Source organism: Podarcis muralis, chromosome 2 (genome assembly GCF_964188315.1).
Source record: "Podarcis muralis chromosome 2, rPodMur119.hap1.1, whole genome shotgun sequence".
Lineage (NCBI taxonomy): Eukaryota > Metazoa > Chordata > Lepidosauria > Squamata > Lacertidae > Podarcis > Podarcis muralis.
In genome coordinates, this window is record NC_135656.1 from 123,122,556 (window position 1) to 123,146,703 (window position 24,148).

Below are 24,148 nucleotides of genomic sequence, written 5' to 3' on the forward strand. Positions count from 1 at the left end.
ATGCCTGTGACTCTCTTTGTAGATTTTACATAGGGTTTTTCCGGGGGGGGGGGGGTTCATACCACAATATCAGCTTACGAAAAGTTGCCTACTGACAAAAGTACAGAGTTGCTATAAACTACAATCTTCAACATCAACTTTAGTGGGCTGGTCATGTTGTTCGGATGCCTGATTATCATCTTCCAAAGCAATTACTCTATTCCCAATTTAAGAATGGAAAGAGAAATACCGGAGGACAATGAAAGAGGTTTAAAGACGCTCTCAAGCCAAATCTAAAGAAATGCAGTATAAGCACAGAAAATCGGGAAACACTGGCCTGCGAGTGCTCCAGTAGGAGAATATCCTTTACCAAAGGTGTAATGGACTTTGAAGAAACACAAACTCCGGACGAAAGGGACAAACAAACTAAGAGGAAAGTACATTTGGCAAACCCTCACTGTAATTAACTCCTGCCTGGAAACCTATGTCCCCACTGTGGAAGGATGTGTGGATCCAGAATTAGACTCCACAGTCCCTTACGGACACACCATTAAGACCGTGTTCATGGAAGACAATCTTATTCGGCTACAAGGATTCGCCAAAGAAGAAGACACAGTATGAATAAATGGCTCATACAGCAGATTCACACCTCCAAGAGAGATAAAAATGTGCCCTTACCTAGAGAGGCCACCATCTCATAATTCTCCTCCATGACTTCCTTGTGCAGAGCTCTTTGGCCTGGATCCAGCAGAGCCCACTCCTCCTCCGTGAAAAACACAGCCACCTCCTCAAAGCTCAAGAGGGCCTGGAAGAAGAAGAGGAAGAAGACAGAGCTTCTCTCAGATCCCCAGCATCCCCACTCAACATAGAGGGAACCTGGGTGGTCCCATCTGTGTCTCTTCCCTCCTACCTGATTCCCCAATGCTCTTTTGCTACCTGAGGAAGCTGCCTGGCTCCTCTTTCCACTCCATCTTTAAGAAGAGACTGCTCAGAGGGTGTATCGGAGATCATTGCGTTGCCAGTGGAAAAGACGGAGGAGGAGGAATCATAAACCGGGCACTTCTGGGACTCTCTCAGCTGTTCCCACGATGCACTTCAACACAGGGATAACAATGCAAAAATTATTATTATTATTAGAATCTATATACTGCCCTATACCCTGAGCTCTCAGGGCAGTTTACAGAAAGGCAGATTTATTTAGGGTGGGACACATTTACACAGATAGCATTAATATTCACAATGAAATAGAAATTACTAACGAATACCAAAGATAGGGGCGGCTTCTCCCTGCCAGATTTACGATTATATTATATTATGAGGCGTCCTGCTTATGCTGGCTTAGAGAATGGATAATATTGGAAAACGCAGATATATTAAACCTTGAAGGTCAGGAGAATAGGTTTGGTTGACATGCATATTAATGGTGTGTGTGTGTGTGTGTGTATGTATACACACACACACACACACACACTATAATATATATATATATATATATATATTCTAAAGGAAGTAAACCAGGGACCAGATCTCCTGTGGGTTCGTTCCAGGAAGTGCAAGGCAGGGAACTGGAAGGATGTAATCCTTTCTACAGGAACTTTATAATACTATAAGCTGCCCCAGTCTTTAGGGAACCTTCAGCTTCGGATTGTAAAGTTCTAGGAGCAAATCCCAAACTCTTAATAAAACTACACAGAAAGCATTACGGTCAGTACCTCTGCAGACCTCGCTTTTCTTTTCCTCCAAACAACCATCTAGGAAACCAGTTTCTGACCCTTTGATACGTTTAGAATACTGTAAAGAAAATAAGAGAAACTCCTAAATCTGCAGTTGGAAGAAAACCAACATCTATAGGGCACCAGGGTGCAGAAGCTCCCTCCAAGGGGAGCAGATGGAAATATTTAGAGCACTCTATGCGCTAACATGGATTGTAGTTTAGGAGACAGAAATACAAAGTTTAGTGGCTTATGGCCCCCTAGTCCTTCCTCTTAGGAACCTGTGTGTGTGTGTGTGTGTGTGTGTGTGTTTGTATGTGTACCCTTTTATCTTCCCTACACTATGAGGAAGGACAGGATGAGAAATAATCAGGGGCATCCCTCCTGAGCATGGGGATGTGAGACTGGGTCTCCTTTGTGTAAGCCCAGCACCTGAATTGCAGGGTGGGGAACCTCAGACCCAGGGGCTAAATTGGCCCTCAAGTCCCCCCTCTTTCTCTCTCTGGCCCTCAGGAATTTCCCCAGTGCCACACCCTCTTTCCAATGCTTCCCAGCTGCCTCCTGAGGTTTTTTTGTGAGGCTGGAAAATATCCCTGGAAGGCAGGCATCCCCTGGACAAAGCTCAGAGTCAGCCCCATAGCTCCACCAACTCTGTCCTCTGGCCCTGACCATCAATGGAAAGTGGCCCCTGGAAGGTTGCTCAGGAGCGAATGTGGCCCACAGGCTGGAGAATGGTCTCCACCCCTGTTCCAAACACGAAACAGGCTGTCATCCTGGCCCACCTTGCAGAGTTCTTGTGTGAGCATTGCCCAGGTGGTGGGCTTTAGATCACCTACAGTATTATAAGACCCCCCTGGCAACCTGGATGGGGACGAGGCCAGGCAGGAGTGAGGCTGGCAGCACCGGCAGAAAAAGTCCCAGAAAGAAAGCCTCAAAATCTGCAGGGGGTGGTGGTAATCAGTTTCCCCCCTCCCCCTTTTCCCTAAGTCCAGCTGGGGAGGGGGCATTTATTTAATTCCTCCAGTCTTTGCCTTGAAGCTTTTTAAAGGGCTCCTGAGACCTGGATTAGTTTCAAATGCTGTCATACATGGACCCATTTCACTTGCTAAGCAAGAGGGAAACTGACAAGGTGCTTTTTCATGCTTCAGGAAATGAAAAATACGCCTCTTCCCTCCAGTTTTGGGGCACAAAGGCAGCACAGCAAACCCTCCCCAACTGAACCCCCAACATGGGAAACCCAACAAGCCTCTTTCCTTTGTGCCAAAGCAGCTGGCCAGACTAGGATTTCTGAAAGGGGAGCGTGGGGGGCTCCCCCTTCCTTCTCACATCAGCCTCTTTCTTACTCAGGAAGCCCCGGAGGCCGATTTCCCTTGACACTGTCCATCTCTCACCCCCCCCCCACCCAATTCGAAATCTCCTCCCTCTCCCCCAATCCAGAGGCGACTCTGTTCTCCAGCTGCTTCCACTTCCTCTCCCCTGCTTGCCCTCCCGATCTCCGACCCACTGAGGCAGGGGCTTCAGCAGCAGATTTCGGAGGGGGGGAGCAGATCAGGGTCCTGGAGGAGCAAAGCCCCCCCCTCCCGCCCAGACCGGCTCCCTGACGCAGGAGGCAGAGCAGGGGGGGAGCGATGGGGGGGAGCAGTGAGAAGGGAGATGGAGGGTGTTAAGCAGAGAGGGGAATCACTAGGTGGAATGGGCCTGCCCCCCCCTTTGAACGGAGGAGGACTGACTTCTGAGTCAACATGCAGAGGGTGGGGCTGCAAATCCCTTTGTAGTTAAGTTGCACGGGGGGGGCGCCCTTTTGTGGATCGTCTCAAGTATCTTCGCCCCCGCCCACAGTCGTCCCCCCCCCCACCATGGGAGCCTGGCTTGATCTCTGCACTTCAGAGAAGATCTTGCAATGCAAGCCCTGTTGAGGGAGGGGGACCCCACTTTGCAACAGGATGACCTGCATCCAGCCCCCCCCCCCCCGATTCTTACATGGAAAGGGCGGAGCCCCTCCCTGCTTTCTTTGCACACAACCCCCCCGCCCGCAATCCTCCCGCCTCCTTTCCCAGTCGCCCTCTTTGTAGATTCAGGGAGAGGCAAAGCAAATCCTTCTCCCACCCACCCCTCCCCAAATAACCCCCCCCCCCCAATATGCGGCACCTCTTCCGCCTCTTTCCAAGTCCGCTTCTCTTCCGGGGTTGTGCATGGAGACCCCTCCCCCTCCAACTTTGCTTCTACTCCCCCCCAACCCCCCCCACTTCCTGCCTCTCTAGGAAAAGGAGCTCATTGGCCCAGAGGGAGGGGGAGGGGCAGGAGATCCGCCTCCCCCTCCCCGCAAACAGAAATGTCCTCCCCAATTCCGGGGAAGACCTGTTTTCCTAGAGTGGCAGAGAAGCTCTATATTGCCATTTATTTGGTGAGACGGTCACGGGTTAAATCCCAGCAGCGAAAGAGGACACGCACACCTTCCTTCTGAAAAGGCCCCCCCTGGGGAAAAAGAGGGTGGAAGGGGTTCAGAACAGCAACTGACAATAATATTAAAGGGTGCCCAGACCCCCCGAGTGCCGCCAAGGGTCCTTGTTTTCCAGGGACACTCCTGGGTTTACAGAAGCCATCCTGGTTTCTGATTTAAATCCCGCAACGTCTTATTTTCCATAGGATGTCCCTATATCCATTGGATAAATTTTGGAGGGAGAAATGCGACCCCTGAAACAAAGAGATAAGTAACATCTGAAAGGCAGCCCTGTATAGTGAAGCTGTTTATTATGTTTTTATATATGTTGGAAGATGATGATGATGAGGTGGCCATATTTCAAAAAGTGAAGATCCAGACACAAAAGCAGTCCAGCTTTTTCTTTAGTTTAGCTCAAAATTTTTGAACTTATTTTGCAACAAAAATAATAATAATGCAGTTTTTGAGCTTTTTGCAAAATCAGCAAAAATGGCACTGCCGACATGGGACATTTTGCCAATTTTCACCCAGCCACTGCTTCCAACTACAGTATCCTGGGTATGTCAATCAACATTTGATGACCTCCTTCTACCAATCCACAATAGAAAGTGTCCTTTCATACTGCATCACGGTGTGGTATGCTGGTTTGACATCAACCGATAGGAAGTGCCTACAGAGGGTGGTGAATACAGCACAAGATATTATGGGCTATCCCGTGAATTTGTTGGATGAAATAGCGGAAGAATGTTGCCTCAGGAGAGTGAGGAAAATTCTCAGGGATGATTCACACCCTGGCTGGCAATTTCTTGATCTCCTGCCCTCAGGCAAAACATATAGAAGCATGATTAGTCGCACCAACAGGGAAAAGAACAGCTTCTATCCATGGGCTGTTAGGCTGCTGAATCAAAAGATAACAACAGGGCAACTGACTTTCGGGTTTGGTGTGTGTGTGTCAGTAAAAGAGGAGAATTAAGACTAAGAGAGCTGAGTGGGGGGGGGGTGCTCGTGTAGTCTCACTGTATACAAGTTGTACAAGTGACAATAAAGTATTTTAATTTCAATGTCTGAGAAATTCCAGACATATGGAAACCCTACTGTTGAATAGGACGTCTCTATTCGGAGAAATGCCAGTGGGTATGGGGTGGTCCGGTGTCTTTACAATGCGTACCTTTTTTCAAAAAGTGGGGGCCAATGGACAAAGTTAGGCTTTGCTTTCAGGGAGCGAAGCTCAGTGACAGAGCAGTTGCTTCACATGCAGAAGGCCTCAGATGCAATGCTTTGCACGCAGAAGGAAGTCCCAGGTGCAGTCTTAATGTCTTAATGACCATCTGTCAGGGATTATTAAGATGTCATTCCTGCATTTCAGGGGGATGAATACGATGACCCTCGCGGCCCCTTCCAAAACTAAAGGGAAGTTGACTTCCAATTAATCTTGAAGATATGACTCCACTAATGAGGTGATCTCCTTGCTGGTGATAATTCACAGCCAGATGTTTACATAGCTGTCAACTTTCCCCTTTTCTTGCGAGGAATCCTGTTCAGAATAAGGGAATTTCCCTTTAAAAAGGGGAAACATTAACAGCTATGGATTTTTATCCTCAATCAAATTCAGTGGACATTTTGCCCTCTGCTGCATTTCTGTGGTCGGCCTACTACACTTCCCTTCTGACTATTCCTCTCAGCACAAGCCACTAATTAGGGGGGGAAACACCCAAATTCTTGCAAGACAGAGGCTTCACTGACTTCACAAATATGGGGTTGTTCAGCTCTGGCATCAAAGCCAAAAGGGGAATGAGGTGAAGGGTCATAGCTTCTGTGGTGGAGCATCTTTTTTTGCAACCAGAACAATGGTGTCCAAACTTTTTTCAAAGAGGGCCAGATTTGATGAAGTGGAGGGCCGACCAAAGGGCCGACCTTTGTGGTTGACCTTTTTTTAGGATTGAGTTTGTTGAACTTTGTTTTAGGATAAACAGGAGATAAACTGCCACAGGAGCCAGATTAAACTAACCAGCTGGCCAGATCAGGCCCTGAAACGGACTTTGGACATACCTGACCCAGAAGGTGCCAGGGTCCACCTCTGCTAACTACTCCAGGTAGGACTGAGGATGTTCTTGACCTGGAGAGCTGCTGCCAGCCAGAAGATAGCACTGAGCTAGAAGGCAGCTTCCTATGTTTTGATTAAGCTCCACAAGGAGCTATCTCCTGTACCCTTTCACCTGCCCTATATCTTGACTGCATGGATTCTGTGACATGCAAGATATTTTATACATCAAACAATATATTTTATACACCAAACTTTTCAAGCACAGTGGAGTAAATAACCTCCTTCTGCCCTTAATTGTGATGTTTGCATTGTTGTTCCCAAAGGTAACATTTGAAGGGTGTACAAGGGAATCACTTTGATTATGGGAAGGATAAGAATAGATCACTGTTGTTCTGATGATTGTAAGGGGAAGAAACATCTCTTCTGAAACTTTATGGGAGCAGGTGAAGAACAGGAGAAAAACATGTTGACTCAAGAAACTGACATGGTTCAAGGAGGAAGAAAGTGGTGCATGATTGACATCAGAAGAGCCTCGAAGCTGAATCAGGCCTAAGGCCTATAAAGTCCAGTATCCCGTTCTCAAAATGGGCAACCACCTGCCCCAAACAGAAGCCCATAAGCTGGAGATCAGTGCAGCAGCACTTTCTCTAAATATGTTCCCCAACAACTGGTACTCAGAGCATCCTCTCTCCAATATCGGAAGGGGAAACATTTCTTCAATTGCCAGTAGCTATTGTCGAATGAAATTCTTCTCCTAGTCCCCCTCAATTTTTCTCAACCAAGTAGCCCAATTTAGGGTTTCAGTGGGCAAGGTCTTGTTGTCGTCATTGTGAAGAATTTTAATTTAGGGTCATCCCTCTGATAGTGTGAGGATAATCAAACAGAGATGTCTAACTGCAAACAGCTCCTTCTAGCTGTTCTACAAATTCTAGACTGGTGAGTGGTTTGCCAGCTGTTAAGACTATACAGGAAGGCACCAGAAATAGGTAATAGAAGAATATTTTATTTTAAGAATCAGAGTCCTAATACAGAAAATAAATCTGCAGGTCGGTGTGACCAGAAAGGAAGGGAGTGTCTTTAACAGCCCGACTCACCATTAAAGGACTCAGAGCCCCTCAAGTTCGTGATAGGTCAGAGAAAAATGAGCTGAGTCAAGATCCTGTGAAAGCAAGGCAGATCTTTATTATTCTGTTGCAACAGAAGTTCCCCTACCAGCTTTGATAGGAGGTGAGGACCCAGGACAAAGATGTGCAAGAACTTCTAAAGGTTTTAGAAATTGCCTGGTCCCTTAGCCAAGGACCACCCAAGGAAGCATCATAAATGTATCACAGAAAGCGGTGTTCTACAACAGAAATATGAGAGTATGGCTTGTCTCAGAAGAAGATGCTCTATTGACATGTCTGCTCTGCTTAACAGATACCTGCCAGACTGGTTTTGCATAGGAGCAGGTCTCTTCATTCCAAATGTTGTTGTTTAGTCGTTTAGTCATGTCCGACTCTTCGTGACCCCATGGGCCAGAGCACGCCAGGCACTTCTGTCTTCCACTGTCTCCCGCAGTTTGGTCAGACTCATGTTTGTAGCTTCGAGAACACTGTCCAACCATCTGTCCTCTGTCGTCCCCTTCTCCTTGTCCCCTCAATCTTTCCCAACATCAGGGTCTTTTCCAGGGAGTCTTCTCTTCTCATGAGGTGGCCAAAGTATTGGAGCCTCAGCTTCAGGATCTGTCCTTCCAGTGAGCACTCCGGGCTGATTTCCTTAAGAATGGATGCGTTTGATCTTCTTGCAGTCCATGGGACTCTCAAGAGTCTCCTCCAGCACCATAATTCAAAAGCATCAATTCTTCGGCGATCAGCCTTCTTTATGGTCCAGCTCTCGCTTCCATATATCACTACTGGGAAAACCATGGCTTTAACTATACAGACTTTTGTTGGCAAGGTGATGTCTCTGCTTTTTAAGATGCTGTCTAGGTTTGCCATCGCCTTTCTCCCAAGGAGCAGGCGTCTTTTAATTTCGTGACTGCTGTCACCATCTGCAGTGATAATGGAGCCCAAGAAAGTAAAATCTCTCACTGCCTCCATTTCTTCCCCTTCTATTTGCCAGGAGGTGATGGGCCCAGTGGCCATGATCTTCATTTTTTTGATGTTCATTCCAAATAGTTTATTTATTTAGAGGATTTACATGAGAAAGTGAACTATTTGGAAAGGTCCTTTATCCCCCAAGACACTTCCTTCCACTGCAGAGAAACATTTGGGGTCATTTAAGGGACCCCTGCACCGTTTCTGAATCCGGTTTATGTAGCTATGTTTGTGTGCCCACTCTGTATATTTATGAACATTTATTTTATTATTTGGACACCTTAGAATTAGAGGAGATGGCAGTATGCTATGGTAGATTCTTGTGCAACGTAAGAGAAAAAGGGATTAATATAAACTGGCACATGCAAAGCTGCAAAGACGTTTCCAGATTCTGCCCAGGTTCATTTATTTCTGAAGGGGAGAGAACCTCTTCATGCAAAAAGCTCCAGGTTCTGTTGCCTTGGTGATGTCATTTGTGATGTCAAACTGTTCAGATTCCCTTCGGTTAGCATAGATTCCAGGACATACCTACACGAGGTCATTATCACATACATCCCACATTCTGCCCAAAACCTTAGCCAAATTCCCCTTTCTTTATGTCTGACTCTCACACCTTTACTTCTCCTGAGACTACTCATCTCCTTTCTATCTAAAATCAAGGTCCACGTCCTGTCCAAAACCGTTTCAGTCACATCCTTCCATGTATTAAGTTTTCTCCCAGCCTTGCACTTTTATTCCTCATCAGGATCCATTTGCTGAAAATATTTATCTTCCGCAAACTCTTTGTAAATGAGCATCAACTTTGCAGATTCCCATAAGACCTTATACCTATGTCCTTGATGGTGAGCGAGGAGAGACTTTGTGCTGGTCCTCAGGCAATGGTGTTTCCACTGCCTTGCCTTACCCTCCAGCCCTAGGAGCCTTCATGAGGGAGCTGTTTCCAGAGGAAGAACTGTGAGGGGGGAGAGATTTGCAGTGCTTGGTTTCACCTGTGCTGCCACACCTCCAGCCCAAGGAACCTTCAGAATGGAGTTGCTGACATAGCCATTATGTGTCTTGTGAATGCTATAATATAATATTTTTAGGTGTTTTGTTAACAGTGTTTTATAAATTGTACTTGATTTACTGATTATTAGTAATGGTTTCACCAACGAGCTGTAATTGTTTTACAAATGAATTGTTCACTATTCCCTATAATTCTATATTTGTGATGTTCTATTAACTAATGTTATTTATCGTTTATAAGCTGCCCTTCGATTCATTCGAACAAAGAGGGGCGTAGAAATATAATTAATCAAATCAAATGTAGCTGTCTAAATGCGACTTTATTCTAATTTAGCTAAGTTTATTTAGTATTTTAGCAATTCAGTTTGCAACTTCTAAAGCAGCCTATGCAATTCAGCTAAGAGTAATGCGCAGTTTAACTCAAGAGAAAAGAGGCTGTCACAGGAATGATCTCAAGCAACAATGCATATCTCCACAGTTGCTGTTGTTGAAGAACCAGGTATCAGAACCTCTTAGAGGTCTTCTGAATATAATCCAGAGATCCACCAGTAGATGTTTACCTGCTTTCCATCACATGTGAGGCTAAGGGAACCATGATAAGCACACTATTGGATCTTTGCCTCGCCATATACATGGCTAGTTGCACATTGCAGCCAATATTCTGGTGTGGACTTCTAACTCTACAGTTCCATGATATCCCTAGAGCTAACAATCAGATATCATATTTAGCTGTTTCTGGTCTTTCTCATGTTCTGATCAGGCCTCAGTATAATAATGTAGCATTTAGGAATGAAGATGCAGCCCAGAAGCCCAGCACTGGAGGCCAAGATGGAGAAAACCTGCACGGCTACCATGTATTTCCCCTTTGTGCTCAGATAGGTGGGAACAAAGGACACCCAAACACTGCAGAAGACCAGCATGCTGAAGGTGATCAGCTTGGCTTCATTGAAGTTTCCAGGCAGCTTCCTGGCTAAAAAAGCCACCACAAAGCAGATAGCAGCCAGGAAGCCCATGTAGCCCAGGGCACCATAAAACATGGCCACAGACCCTTCATTGCATTGCAGGATAATCTCTGCAGGCTGGGAGTGCATGTCAGACTCTGGGAATGGGGGAGATGTCCCCAGCCAGATCGTGCAGATGAGAACTTGCACACTGGAACAGGAAATGACAATGGAGTTGGCCAAACACTTCCCCAGCCATCTCCTCGCCCTGCTCCCTGGCTTAGTGGCCAGGAAGGCCAGCACCACAGTGATGGTTTTTGCCAAGACGGAAGAGACAGCAACTGAGAAGATGATGCTGAAGGCTGTTTGGCGCAAAAGGCAGGTCCCTTTTCTTGGCTGGCCAATGAACAGGAAGGAGGACAAAAATGAGAGAAGGAGGGAGATGAGGAGGATGTAGGAGATATCCCTATTGTTGGCTTTGACTATGGGAGTGGCTTTGTATTTAATAAAGATTTCTAACACAAAAATTGTGGTTAAGGATATGAGGATGGCAAAGGAAGCTAGGATGCTCCCCAAAGGTTCTTCATAAGACAGGAAGGTGATTATTTTGGGTACACATTGATTTTTGTCTTTGTTTGGATGCTGATCATTTGAACATTTGGTGCATTTGGCAGTATCTGCAGAGAGAAAAAGAGACTTCAGTATCCTAACATCAGTTATAAACCAAGCTAGGCATATGGGGAAGGTAGGTATATGGGAGAGATAAAAAAAGAACACAGTTTTGTTGGGAAAGAGAGGAGCAAAAGTTCACTGGCAAAAACATCTCGATCCATGGTCTCATCCACCAAAATAGATCATGGGGAGCATGGCTAGAAAAGCTTGGCCTGTGAGATACTTCAGAAGTGCTTCTATTAAGTGTAAACTGGTGCTGGGAACCTCTGGCCACTGGATTAAACTTAGCTCAGCAGGTCACCCCATTTGGTCATGCCACTTTTTGAGTTGTGTGATGGGTAGGGCCTCAAAGGCATAATTGTGAGCTTAAGGAACGTAGACTTTCACTGACCATCAGCTGATGACTTCTGCATGTGTTCATTGGTCAAAGAGGTGGACATGCTTTCCCCCAGTTAAAACTGCTTATGCCTCCTAGTGCTGCTTTTTGAACTTCCAAAAACCCGAGAGGCATTTCACTCATGGGATGCCATTACAAACATCATGCTTAGGTTGGCTCAAACCTTTGCCCCATCCTCCCAGGTAAGTCGGTTTTTTCTGAGGTCCTCACCTACCTTCCTGAGTGGAGATGGTCCCTTCTGAGCAGGGAATGCAATCATAGCAGCACGGGGGCTTCCCTTCTTGAATCTTCTTGACATATCCAGGGTGACAGCTCTGTGAGCATCTTGAACGAGGCATGGTCTAGGCAGAAATTGAGGAAGGAGAATCAATGAGAAACGATTAGGAGCATTTGTGCTTTTGGAAACAGATAACAAGGTTTTGGCAAGATTGGTCACTGTGATGTTCAGGCAGAAGAAAGCTTTTGAAGCTCCCGAACAATCGGCCAGGAGGGAGAGAACATGCCAGTTGGGCATGTGTCTCTACCAGGATCCTACTCGAGTGTAGGCTGAACTCCTGACAGTCCCTACAGGAAATACATGCTGTCCTCTGGATATTCTGAACAGATTGGGAAGACCTTACATTTGGGAAACTATTTTACTGTGCTTTGGAAAGCCTCCTATTCACGGTGAAATCTTATACGTGCTTACTCAAGAGGCTGTTCCATTCATCTCAATGACTTCGCTCTAGGGAAGTACAGTGGCACCTCGGTTTAAGAACAGTCCTGTTTACAAACTATTCGGTGTACGAACTCCACAAAACCGGTTTCATAGCTTTACCTCGGTCTAAGGATGAATTTGAACAGTGGAATAGTACCAGCAGCGGAAGGCCTCATTAGGGAAAGCGCGCCTTGGTTTAAGAACAGTTTTGGTTTAAGAACGGACTATCAGAATGGATTAAGTTCGTAAACCAATGTACCACTGTATCAGTAAAATCACAGTCAAAGTCTCATATGTGCAATTCAACAAGCTATTAGAGCCTAGCAGATGTCACAAGTAATAAAATGACATATCATTTCTCCATACCTTGTTAAAGACCAGGGGCCAGACAATTGCTTCTTGGTTGATGGTCAACTTTACCTCTGAAGATGCCTGTTTCTCTACTTCCCCAATCTTCACTCTACCATGAGAGGTATTGGGAAACAGCACCCAATTCACAATATCAAAGTCAATGGCCAATGCCCCATTCTCATCCAAGTACTGTCCATCAGGTGAAGTATTAGAATAGAGATGCACTTCTTTCAAGAATGGATGAAGCTACAACGACAGAGGAAACTCCTTTATGGATAATTCATTTCCCCTGTCAGTCAGTCAATATAGACAATGCTACTTGTGAGACCAATGGTCTGACTCATGTTAAGGCAGCTTCCTATGTTCCTAATATGGTGATTCCAGAGCTGGGACAATGAACATTAGTTTGCAAAAGGGAAAGGACATACCTGCCATGGCTGAATCTTTTGACGTCCCAACAGGTCTCCTCCTCCCATCAGTGACATCCGCTTTGATCTGGATGAATATGCTGCATTCAAGGCCTGAGCAATGGCTAGGATACTGAAGTAATGAACATAGCTATCTTGGGAATTAACCTGTTCAATAAATTCCTGCTGGATCATCACATTTTCCGTCTCCCTGCATCTTCTCCAACCTCTCACAGACAAGGCATGTTTGGAATATGAACATTCTAATTCTTCTTGCCAAAGAGCCAAAAAAGAAGGGAATATTGGTTCGGAGTCGTCCATTTTCATCTTTTTTTTGGTCTTCATTACAAAGGACAAAGAACCATGGGCATACCGGAAGGATTCCGTCTCATAGAACAAGACTGTGTTCTCAAGAGCGGTGATTATCCAGACTTTCCCCCCAGTTTCCATCCTTTCAAGCAAGGTTTGTACCTCCATGATTATAAAAAGTCCATATTGAGAGTCTGTACAGTAAACAAAGACGTTGACTTGTCTCCACATGGCAGGGACTTCATGGGGTAACCACAGCCAGGTTTGTAGTAGTACTCTTTTCGTGAAGGCAACACAGATTTCCCTTTTGATCATTAGGGATGTCAAGGTACTCAGGAACCTTTCTCCATTGTCATTGTCTGGAGCAAAGAGACCAACCCACGTCCACCTGAAATGCAGAAGGAGTTGGATAATTCCCAGGTACTGAGTTTCTTCCTTTGAGACCATCTGATAGACGAAAGGGGACTGGACTTTATCATGAAGAACAAAGCCATAACTGAGCTGTTAAAGAAAAGAAACTGGTGTTTTGTTTCTCAGGACAAAGATTGGATACCTCTGTGTGAATCAAATCAAATCAAATATGATGAAACATTTAATTAGCATAAGCTTCAATGTTTTTTGAAATTTCATATATATATGCAATTTATTTATCACCTAATGGCAATTGTCTCTAAGCAGTTTAGAGAAATACAATAGAACAAAATTATGAATGCAAAAGTCTAAAATCACACTTCCATTAAAATGTATCCTGCAAAACAATAAAGCCTTAAGTAGGTCTGAGAGGTCAGTCCACCACAACACCCAGAGTGGTTTCTACATCATGCACAACTCCCCTAGATTGAAATCTTATGAAAAATTAGAGTTGTGTGTTATCAGAATGGACAGGAGCTTTAGCACTTTTTTCCAATGGTCCCTTTTGAATATAACCAACTCATCTCCAATATCTTTTTCTGAACTTTTTCCCAATTCTATAATACATTTGGTCATTTGATTGCCCTTTTTACCCATTGCTGTCTTTTTATTTGTATATATTGCTTGTTTTATGTTGCCATTGCTGTTGGCTAATGCGAATAAAGTTTAACCTGTACACTGTTTGAGATGTGTCAAAAACCAATGTACACAGTCTTCCAAAGGCAGTGGCCCCATAGGTCTGTATAACTATATTATGAGATTGACAGTTTTATTTTTAATTCCTTTCCTGATGGTGTACATAGCATGGAATTTGCTTTTACATGACTGCTGTGCATTGAGGCAACAGCTTCATTGATCTATCTACCAAGACCCCGTGGTCTCATTTCTGTTCAGTCAATGCCAGTTCAGAACCCAGGAGCAAACATGTGAAATTAAGGTTGTTTTCCCCCTCAGTGTGCATAAATTCACACTTGTTTACAATGAATTGCCTGTGCCTTTTTATTTGGAGTTCTTTGGAGCTCTTCACAATCTGTTTTTGGTTTAACAATCTAGAACAATTCAAACAAACTTGGCCATCTCACTCTTCACTCCTAATTTCAGATCAGTCCTGATACCAACTCTTGAGGTACTCCACATTCAACGTCCCTCTGTTTGGAGAAATTCCATTCACCTAGTTGCTGGGTGGCAGTTGTGGCGCCATGCGGCTCATTGCTGGTGTCATGCCATTTCAGTCTCCATTAGCCAGAGGCTGTTTGCTGGAGACAGATTCACACATCCATTCTCTTCAGTGGCTTCAAACAAAGGGCACACACCCAAACATGGATGTCTCCCAGATTTACATAGGCATAGACCTCTAATACTATCTTTTTCATGTGACTGAACCAGTAGACGTACAGTTCCATGATGCAACACCATTAATGATTAACCTAGCAAGCTCTTCTTCAGCTTCAGTCGAAATTTCCAACCATGCCACATGGCATACAATAGTCACACTACAAATTTAGTTCCCATTTCGATGTACATTAAACAATTTTATTTAACAGTTCCTGGAGCTGTAAGAAGAGGTAGCAGCCTCATGGAACAGCGGAGGAAACCTTTCCCGTGCCAAGCTCAATAACAGCACTTGAAAATGCCAATTTCCGGCAGGGCAAAATTTATGTAGCAGTGTGCTACAGAGGCTGCAACTGGTTGGGCGGCAGGGAGCAATAAAATAAATTGCACTAAGCTAAGCATACCTTGCTTTTCTTATGAAATGGCAAATGTTGCTGGGTATGTTTGACTTGAACCCAGTTCTTACCTGTGGTATCTTGTAGATGCCCGACATGCTTGCAATGTGCATGGAGATGTCGGTTTCACCCCCTTCAATAATAGCTAGAAGGTTTCCCCGTCTTCCGCAGCTGTAGTTTGGAAGATTGATTTTCCCACCAGCAAAAAGGTCTGTCAAGGCATCAGTAGTTATTCTTCCATCAAAATAGGTATCATAGATGCTGTAGCCCAGGGTGATGTTGGGTAACAGCCTGGGGTTATGATTGATCTCCTGAACAGTAAGTGAGAAGGAAATAACGTGCCAGTTCCTCCCATTCATCAAACTACAAAAAGGTGTATCACATAGTCACCCACCATTCAGTGAAAATGAGTCACAAAGTTGTTTGTATAAATAAATCAAGACAAACTTGAAAGAAGACCAGTAAGTAGGGCAATGTGCGGCTGATGTGGGGATGCTATTACTGTAGCAGTAATAGCATCTGTAGTATCTTTGCAAAGGAGGAGGATGGAGGCCCATGTCCTGGTAACCTCCTTAGCCATCTGACCAGTTCTGTGGCTACTAGCTGTCAGTGTATCAAAAGATCACTCTAGGAATTATATATCTCACAAAAACTGGTAGTGAGTCAAACCTAGGACACTAATTCTGTGGATAAACGTCTAGAAGATTATTGCAGATTGAGAGTACAAAGCTTCCCATTATTCATGCAAAGCGACGTGCCCTGAGCATTCAAGCTTCCACAATGTTTCATGAGAGACAATGAGACAACTACAGAAAATCCGCAACATAAACACACTTCACACCTTTTTTAGCTAATAGAAAACAAGTTTACTTTAGAGAGCATGACTTATTTTTTTTAATACTTAAATTATAGTGTAAAGCACATTGATACACTGCTTTTCACCAAGTGACGTACAGAAAACTTTTAATAAACCAATGGAACAAATAACAGGTCTCCATCCAATGTCATTATTGTTTAGACCTTCAGGAAAAATAGACAGACGGATGCCAGCAATACGCCTACTCAGATTTTCCAGTTGTATTTTATTCCAGTGGATGAGATGCTCCCTTAACCTTCAAATAACAAATATAGTGATTTATCAGTACGGCAAGAGAAGTGGAGAGTAGTTTAGGAAGAAGGAATATGCCAATACACCATTACTTACTTCTGAAAATCGCTTACTGGGGTGCTGGAAAAGCTGAAGGGAGGTTGACTTCCAATTAATCTTGAAGATATAATTCCACTAACGAGGTGGTCTCCTTCCTGGTAATAATTCACAGCCAAATTTCTATCCTTGATAAGATTCAGTGGACATTTTGCCCTCTGCTGCATCCCATGCGTTGCTAGAGGCAACAAAACAAGCAGCGGTATAATAATCATCATCATTTTGGGTCTGCCTGCTACTCTTTCCTTGTGACTGTTCCTGTCCACACAAGCCGCTAATTAGAAGAAACCCCAAATATTTGCAAGACAGAGGCTTTAGCGACTTGACAAATACAAGGGGTGTTCAGCTCTGCCCAAATTAGGATTGAAGGGAAGGGCCATAGCTCAGTGATGGAGCATCTTTTTCCCACCCAGAAGGTGTCAGGTTCAGTCTCTGCTACCTGATAACAGGTAGGGCTGAGGATGTCCTCTACCTGGAGAGATGCTGCCAGTCACTAGATGGTCCTGAGCTAGAGGGCAGCTTCCTATATTCTGATTAGGTTTTATACTTCCTCCTTCAAATGCTCTATATCTTGGCCCCAAGGTATTTTATACATCAGACTTTTCAAGCATAGTTGAATAAACAACCTCCTGCAGCCCTTAATTGTGAAGTTGACATTATTGTTCCCCAAGGCAATATGTGAAGGGGTGTGGAACTATCTCTTGGACTCTGCAGAGAATAAGAATAAATCACTGTGGTTCTGATAAATATAAGGGGAATAAATATCTCCTCTGAAACCTTTATGGGAGCAGCTGCATAGAAGAAGAAGAAGAAGAAGAAGAAGAAGAAGAAGAAGAAGAAGAAGAAGAAGAAGAAGAAGAAGAAGAAGAAAGTTTACTCAATACATGGTTCCAGGATTGGCTGATCTTTATTGACGCTAGATCAGGGCAAATTTATATAACACTTTAGTGTAAACAGACCCTCCCAGTGGTTTATAAAAAGTAACAAAAATAATAAAAAATTAATAAAAGACAATGTTGAAAACAGCTATTTTAAATATTCAAAATATTGTAAAATAAACAATGAAGCTAAAGATAGATAAAAGCACATGCTAACTTCTACATATCTGAACGCTGATTCTGCAAACTACTAACATGAAGCTACAATTCTATGATGCTAATAAAACCCATTGGTTTATTTTGCAACCTTCTACTGAAAAAAGATAGTGGAACATGGGGGTGAGTGAACATTCAAAACTAAAAATCAAGCCACACAAAATGAAATACCCACACCTCTAGTGCAAAGGAGCTCAACATTGTGTCTGTCCCAATGCTTCACTTTGGCACAAGACACAGTCACTTCCGCACCACACATTGAAAGCATTCTTTGGCCAACACTCATTACTTTCTCCAAAGAATCCTGAAAACAGTAGTTTGTTTGTTTAAGGTTCTGAGAGTTGTTAGGTGACCCCTACAGATGTAGCTGTGCTGTTCTTGAATGCCAGGTCAGTCCATAGAAAGACCATATTAATCCACAACTTAATCATGGACATAGTGGCTGCTGATCTGGGCAGCATTGCTGAAAGCTGGATGTGTAAACTGAATGAGCCTAACCTAACGCAACTGTCCTCATCTGGGTACTCAGTATAGGCTTGACCATGGGGTTAAAGGACAGTGAGATGCCACTAGTGTCCATAGAATTATTATCCCCTTTACCACAAAACTTCAAAACCTCTATCTGGGCAGGACAGATATACAGGGGATGCTGCTGCTTTATTGATCCCCTTATTGGCCAGGGGCTCTCCTGGCCAAGATGATCTCTGGCATGATGTTGGAGGACCATAATCATGTAGAGGTTGCCATAGAGCCACACGGGGACTTCATGGCCTCCATGGCAACCCTTGGGCTGTCTCAAATGATCTTTAGTGCCACATCACATCAGGCAGGGCACAGCCATGAGTTCAAGATTGGATTACAGTGGTACCTCTGGTTACGGATTTAAGTCATTTTGGGGTGCCGTGCGCGCAGAGCACTTCTGTGCATGCGCGAGCGGTGAAACCCAGAAGTATACACTTCTGGGTTTGCCGCAGCCATAACCTGAAGATTCCGTAACCTGGAGGTTATGCAACACGAGGTACCACTGTACTGCAATGCACTCTACGTGGGTCTTCCTTTGTATCTGATCCAGAAACTGCAGTGAGTTCGGAAGTGGCTGTCTGGAGTAAGACCTTGTCAGCTTATAATAATTCTGTTCCCAGCTCTAGGACTATTTTAGACTGGTGAGTTATAACGTTATAAATGTGTTATAAAAATGTGACAGCGGGGGGCTCTGTACAGCAGTCAATGGAAACTTGAATTGAGAGCTATATAACTTTTTTCTTAGCTTTTTTAGATCAGTGTAGATCCAGCCCTTTAGTGGTTGCTGGTTTCTTACTGGACCAAATGCAAGGTGTTACAAAAAATCCTAAGAGCTTGGCACCAGTTGACTTGTGGAATTGCCTTACTCTGTATGTTGTTGTTGTTTAGTCATTTAGTCGTGTCCGGCTCTTCGTGACCCCATGGACCAGAGCAAGCCAGGCACTCCTGTCTTCCACTGCCTCCCACAGTTTGGTCAAACTCATGCTGGTAGCATCAAGAACACTGCCCAACCATCTGTCCTCTGTCATTCCCCTCTCCTTGTGCCCTCCATCTTTCCCAACATCGGGATCTTTTCCAGGGAGTCTTCTCTTCTCATGAGGTGGCCAAAGTATTGGAGCCTCAGCTTCAGGATTTGTCCTTACAGTGAGCACTCAGGGCTGATTTCCTTCAGAATGGATAGGTTTGATCTTCTTGCAGTCCATGGGACTCTCAAGAGTTTCAAAAATAGTTTTTATTCATGCAACTGCTTCCATATGCACAATATTAATAACCTCAATATGGTTCCCTGCTAAAGTTTTATTTATCTCAGCAGCATAATTTAGGAGAGGAGTAGGATGAGGGTAGACCTTTTGATTGTTGTGAAGGATTTCAATTTAAGGTCACCTTTCTGAAGGTATGAGATTAATCAGCGTGACTGCAAATAGTACCTTCCTGTTATCAGGACTCAGTCTGGTAAAAGGTTTGCCAGCTAGTTAGACTATACCAGATGACACACAAAAATAGGTTATCAAAGAGAATTTTGGACTTAATTTTGGACTCAATATATACATCAGCACAGATGTATCCAGAGAATGGGACTTCTCCCTCGAAACAACTGCTTCCAACAAGGATAAAACCTCTTGGTCTAAAAAGACCTGTTTATATACAGTGGTACCTCAGGTTAAGTACTTAATTCGTTCTGGAGGTCCGTACTTAACCTGAAACTGTTCTTAACCTGAAGCACCACTTTAGCTAATGGGGCCTCCTGCTGCTGCCGCACCGCCGGAGCCAGATTTCTGTTCTCATCCTGAAGCAAAGTTCTTAACCTGAAGCACTATTTATGGGTTAGTGGAGTCTGTAACCTGAAGCGTATGTAACCTGAAGCGTATGTAACCTGAGGTACCACTGTACTTTCATATTGCCTTTGCCAAGCACCCTTTGTGATGTCAAACTGTTCAACATTCTCATTGGTTAGCATAGATTCCGGAAGATATTACTGTAGATGTTTTGGTGGGATACTACCAAGGGACAGATATAGATTAATAGAGAGAAAGAAAGAAAACACAGGATTTTTAAAACAAGTAAACATGTGTGTTAAGATATAGTAGGGGTTCAAATCATTGACAGCTGAAAATGTAGAGGCTGTATGGTCCCAAAGTAACCAGCAATAAATAATCCTAACCGTAATCATCCTTTTGTAAGATCAACGAAGTGCCCAATCTGCATTAACCTGCTTGTTGAATTACTCTGATTACTCAGATTGTCACCAAACCGTGCTGTCAGAGCTGCCTCAGGTCCCAGCTCACAGAGGACCAACGCCAGTCCGTTGTTATATAAAATAGTCTTTATTGAAGTTCAGTTTCTCATTTACAGCCGCGGCGCGCAGCTCTACGTCTTAAACCCTAGACCGCCGAAGCTCCGTCTGAGTCTCCTCCCCCCAGACACCAGTTTAAGACCCTAGCCTTGCTCCACCTCTTCCTCTGCTCCCTCCTCCTCTGGGTCCGCTTGCCCGCCGAGGTCTTGCCCTTCCTAGACTCTTCTGACGCTGAGTCTCCTGAGTCTTCCCCCTCCCTCCGGCGGGCTTTAGGACCTGGTTCCCAATCCAGGTTTTCTGCTGTCCCGCGCGCCTGTACATTTGAACTTGGCGCGCGCGCCCAGCCTGCCACCTTCCTTCTGACCGTTATACTGTTCCTGTCGCTGCTTCCCTCTTCGGGGATGCTAGCTGGGCCTGACTCCTCCTCCCTGCTTGCCGGAGGAGACGTTGCCTCTGACCTATGAGGCTCTTCCCCCTCACTACGCTCTGGTGGGGAGGCTGGTCCTGATTTCCAGCTACTGCTTTGAGAGTCTCCGCTGGCCCCCTGCTTCTGGTGTGTCCCCCCTGGGACCCCCCTTGCCCTGGCCATCGGCGCCCCCTTCTGGGAATCTTCTGATTCACTGGAGAGGCTCATGGAATCTCTCGGGTCACTGTCATTCTGCCCTCCGCTGCCCTCAGATTCTTCCCCTTCGCTCTCCATTTCCTCTCTCCCCTGTGCCTCTGCTCCTGAGCCCCTGACACGTGCTAACCTTGTTCTTTTGCAATCCGGGGAGAGAAGTTATATCCTGTATGCTATAGGACTTTCAACAAGACAGGTTGGAGACCAGATCTGGGTTTGCACACCTTTCATGTAACATTTATTTCATATAGTCAAGTATACATTAATACATTGGTACCAAGAGGATCAAACACTTTCACACACATTCATTCATCCATACTCACAAGGGCCCTCCGTGTGGTTGATCAAGCCTCACGCAAGAGCTGTGTGTGTCGAGTTGTAGTGCTAATCCCAGCAGCCCTGAGGGCATGCAAAAGGGAACTTTTTATAGTCTTCTTTCCCATTGCCATCCATGGGTTGTTTGTCTCTTCCTGCTCTCCTCCTGAACCTGATCATGTGTCCCTGCTCCTGACTCCTGAATATATTCCATTGAGGAATATAAAGAGGGATATTACAATATGGCCAGCTGAAGCATCCCAACAACTACAAGACTGTTTTCATGACACCGATTGGGAGGTATTCGCCCAACAGGATGTAGAGACTCATACTGAGCAAGTGTTGGACTATATCAGGTTCTGCACTGACAATGTAACACAGAGGCGTCGGATAAAGATCTACCCAAACAGGAAGCCCTGGATGACAAGGGAGGTCCAGGGGTTGCTAAAGGCAAGAAATACTGCTTTCAGAAGTGGAAATAAGTCGTTGTATAGCTTAGCTAGAGCGGATCTAAAGAGAGGTATCCGTGTAGCAAAGGAGGCGTATAGACAGCGGCTGGAGAATCATCTACAAAGTAACAACACCAGGCAGGTGTGGCAAGGTGTACAAGAATTAACAGGGTATAAATCCAAGGATTCCCTGGCAGACGAGGGAGGGGCATCCCTCGCAGAGGATTTGAATGCCTTTTTTGCCCGTTTTGAAGTAACATCTGCAGCAACACCTGCTGAGGCTTTACCACCACCACCACCACTCCCTGTGAAGGCTTTGCCATCATCACCACCACCATCACCATCATCAGTACAAAGGAATGTGGTAGTCTCTGTGGAAAAAGAAGAGATGAGGAAGGTGTTGAAGGGAATCAACCCAAGGAAGGCCACAGGGCCAGATGGGGTAGCTGGAAGGGTATTGAGAGACTGTGCAGATCAACTAGCAGGAGTGTTCACTGGGATCTTAAATCGATCCCTAGCCCAGGCTATTGTTCCATCCTGCCTAAAGTCCTCTACTATCGTTCCAATAGCAAAAAAATCTAACCCGGAAGATCTGAATGACTTTCGTCCAGTAGCACTCACACCTATAATCATGAAGTGCTTTGAAAAGCTGGTACGAAATTATGTCATTGCCTGCCTACCAGAGGGACTGGACACATTCCAATTTGCTTATAAAACGAAAAGATCGACAGAGGACGCTGTGGCGATTGCCCTCCATGCCGTTCTTGCACATTTGGAGCAGCGGGGGGGTTATGCCAGACTGCTTTTTTTAGATTTCAGCTCGGCATTTAATACCATTCTACCACAACGTCTGATGTCTAAACTGGAAGATCTGGGGCTTCCGTTATCACTTTGTGGGTGGATATTGGACTTTTTGTCAGACCGCCCCCAGAGGGTTCGGTTGGGCCCTTATACCTCTAGTATGCTTAAGACTAACACAGGAACACCACAGGGATGCGTACTCAGTCCGCTCCTTTATATTCTCTACACGTACGATTGTGTCGCTGCTCACCCTAGTAATAGGGTTGTCAAATTTGCAGATGACACAACCGTGATTGGGCTCATCTCTGAAAGGGAGGGTGAAACGGACTATAGAGATGAGGTGGAGCGGCTGACAGAGTGGTGCAGAGCTAACAACTTGCTCATCAATACAAGGAAGACAAAGGAGCTTGTGGTGGACTTCAGGAGACAGAAGAGCAATGTCCAGCCACTTTTGATTGATGGGGTCTGTGTGGAGAGGGTAACAACGTTCAGATTTTTGGGCATTGAATTACAAGAGGATCTGTCCTGGAGTGTCAACATAAGGGGGCTTGTGAAGAAGGCGCAGCAGAGACTGTACTTTTTGAGAATTCTAAGGAAAAACCATCTTCCGCAGAAACTGCTGCTTGCCTTCTATCACTGTGCCATTGAGAGTGTGCTCACTTATGGCTTATGTGTGTGATACGGAAGCTGTACTACCCAGGACAGGATGGGGTTGTGCAGAGTTGTTAAGGCAGCAGAGAGCATTGTTGGCTGCCCACTCTCCACCTTAGAGCAGATTTATGCCACAAGGTGCCATAGGAAGGCACTGGACATAGTAAAAGATCCATCGCATCCTGGTCACTGTCTCTTCGAGCTCCTGCCGTCGGGACGGAGATACAGGACGATGAAGACAAGAACGAGCCGTCTTAAGAACAGCTTCTTCTCCAGAGCAATCTTGGCCCTGAATGGGAAGCCTGGACTTTGAAAGTCATCTAATCTTCCTTGCTGTATTATACTGTATTGTTTTAATTAGTGTTTTTATAGTTGTTTTGATTTTGTGTGGAGTGCCCTACCTGGGTGGATGGAGCAGCCAAGTAATTTCGTTGTCCCCGAGAGGGGGCAATGACAATAAAGATATTATTATTATTATTATTATTATTATTATTATTATTATTATTATTATTATTATCATAAAAAACCCCTTCGCAGTCGTACAGTATGTACGACAGACAGTATGTTCTGGACCTTTATCTCATGTCCGTGGCCCATTGCCAGTGCCCCCCTGTTTCGTCCGGGGCTTTTTGCTTTTAGTAAACAACACCACAGTCATACATTCTTCTTTAATAAAACTGGTTTCTCGCTTCGCTTGCCAGCATATCATGCTTTACGAATTACCCATTTTCTTTTGGGCCTAACATTCATGCTACACATTCATGACAAGATGATATGCAACCTAGAAACAGCATAAGCTACAAACAAACTTATTTTGTCAAGTGAACACAGTTCAGGTCATACAAACACTTCCAGGATCTACAAATTATTACTCAAAGCCATATGCTATTAGCTTCCTCAACCTGACTCCCTCCAGGTGTTACTCAACTCTTAAAAATGTAAACTGGCCTAATGTTTTGTGAGGTGGTAGGGAGGAAACACTTGACCAAATAAATAATTACTGCTGAGCATTTATGAGCTGATAACTGTCCCT

The 24,148-nt window shown here is 44.7% G+C and overlaps 2 protein-coding genes across 2 annotated transcripts in view; both read right to left on the bottom strand.

Moving 5' to 3' along the window:
- Positions 1–24,148, bottom strand: part of LOC114592604 (uncharacterized) — a 134,542-nt gene that overhangs the window by 19,993 nt on the left and 90,401 nt on the right. The window lies entirely within an intron of this gene.
- Positions 9,228–15,491, bottom strand: LOC144327079 (vomeronasal type-2 receptor 26-like). The gene is made up of 5 exons (XM_077925293.1): positions 15,239–15,491; positions 12,742–13,530; positions 12,329–12,559; positions 11,480–11,606; positions 9,228–10,873 (listed from the first exon to the last, which is right to left on the bottom strand). The coding sequence occupies exons 1-5, from the start codon at positions 15,278–15,280 to the stop codon at positions 9,981–9,983; spliced, it is 2,082 nt and encodes a 693-aa protein (XP_077781419.1). The 5' UTR covers positions 15,281–15,491; the 3' UTR covers positions 9,228–9,980.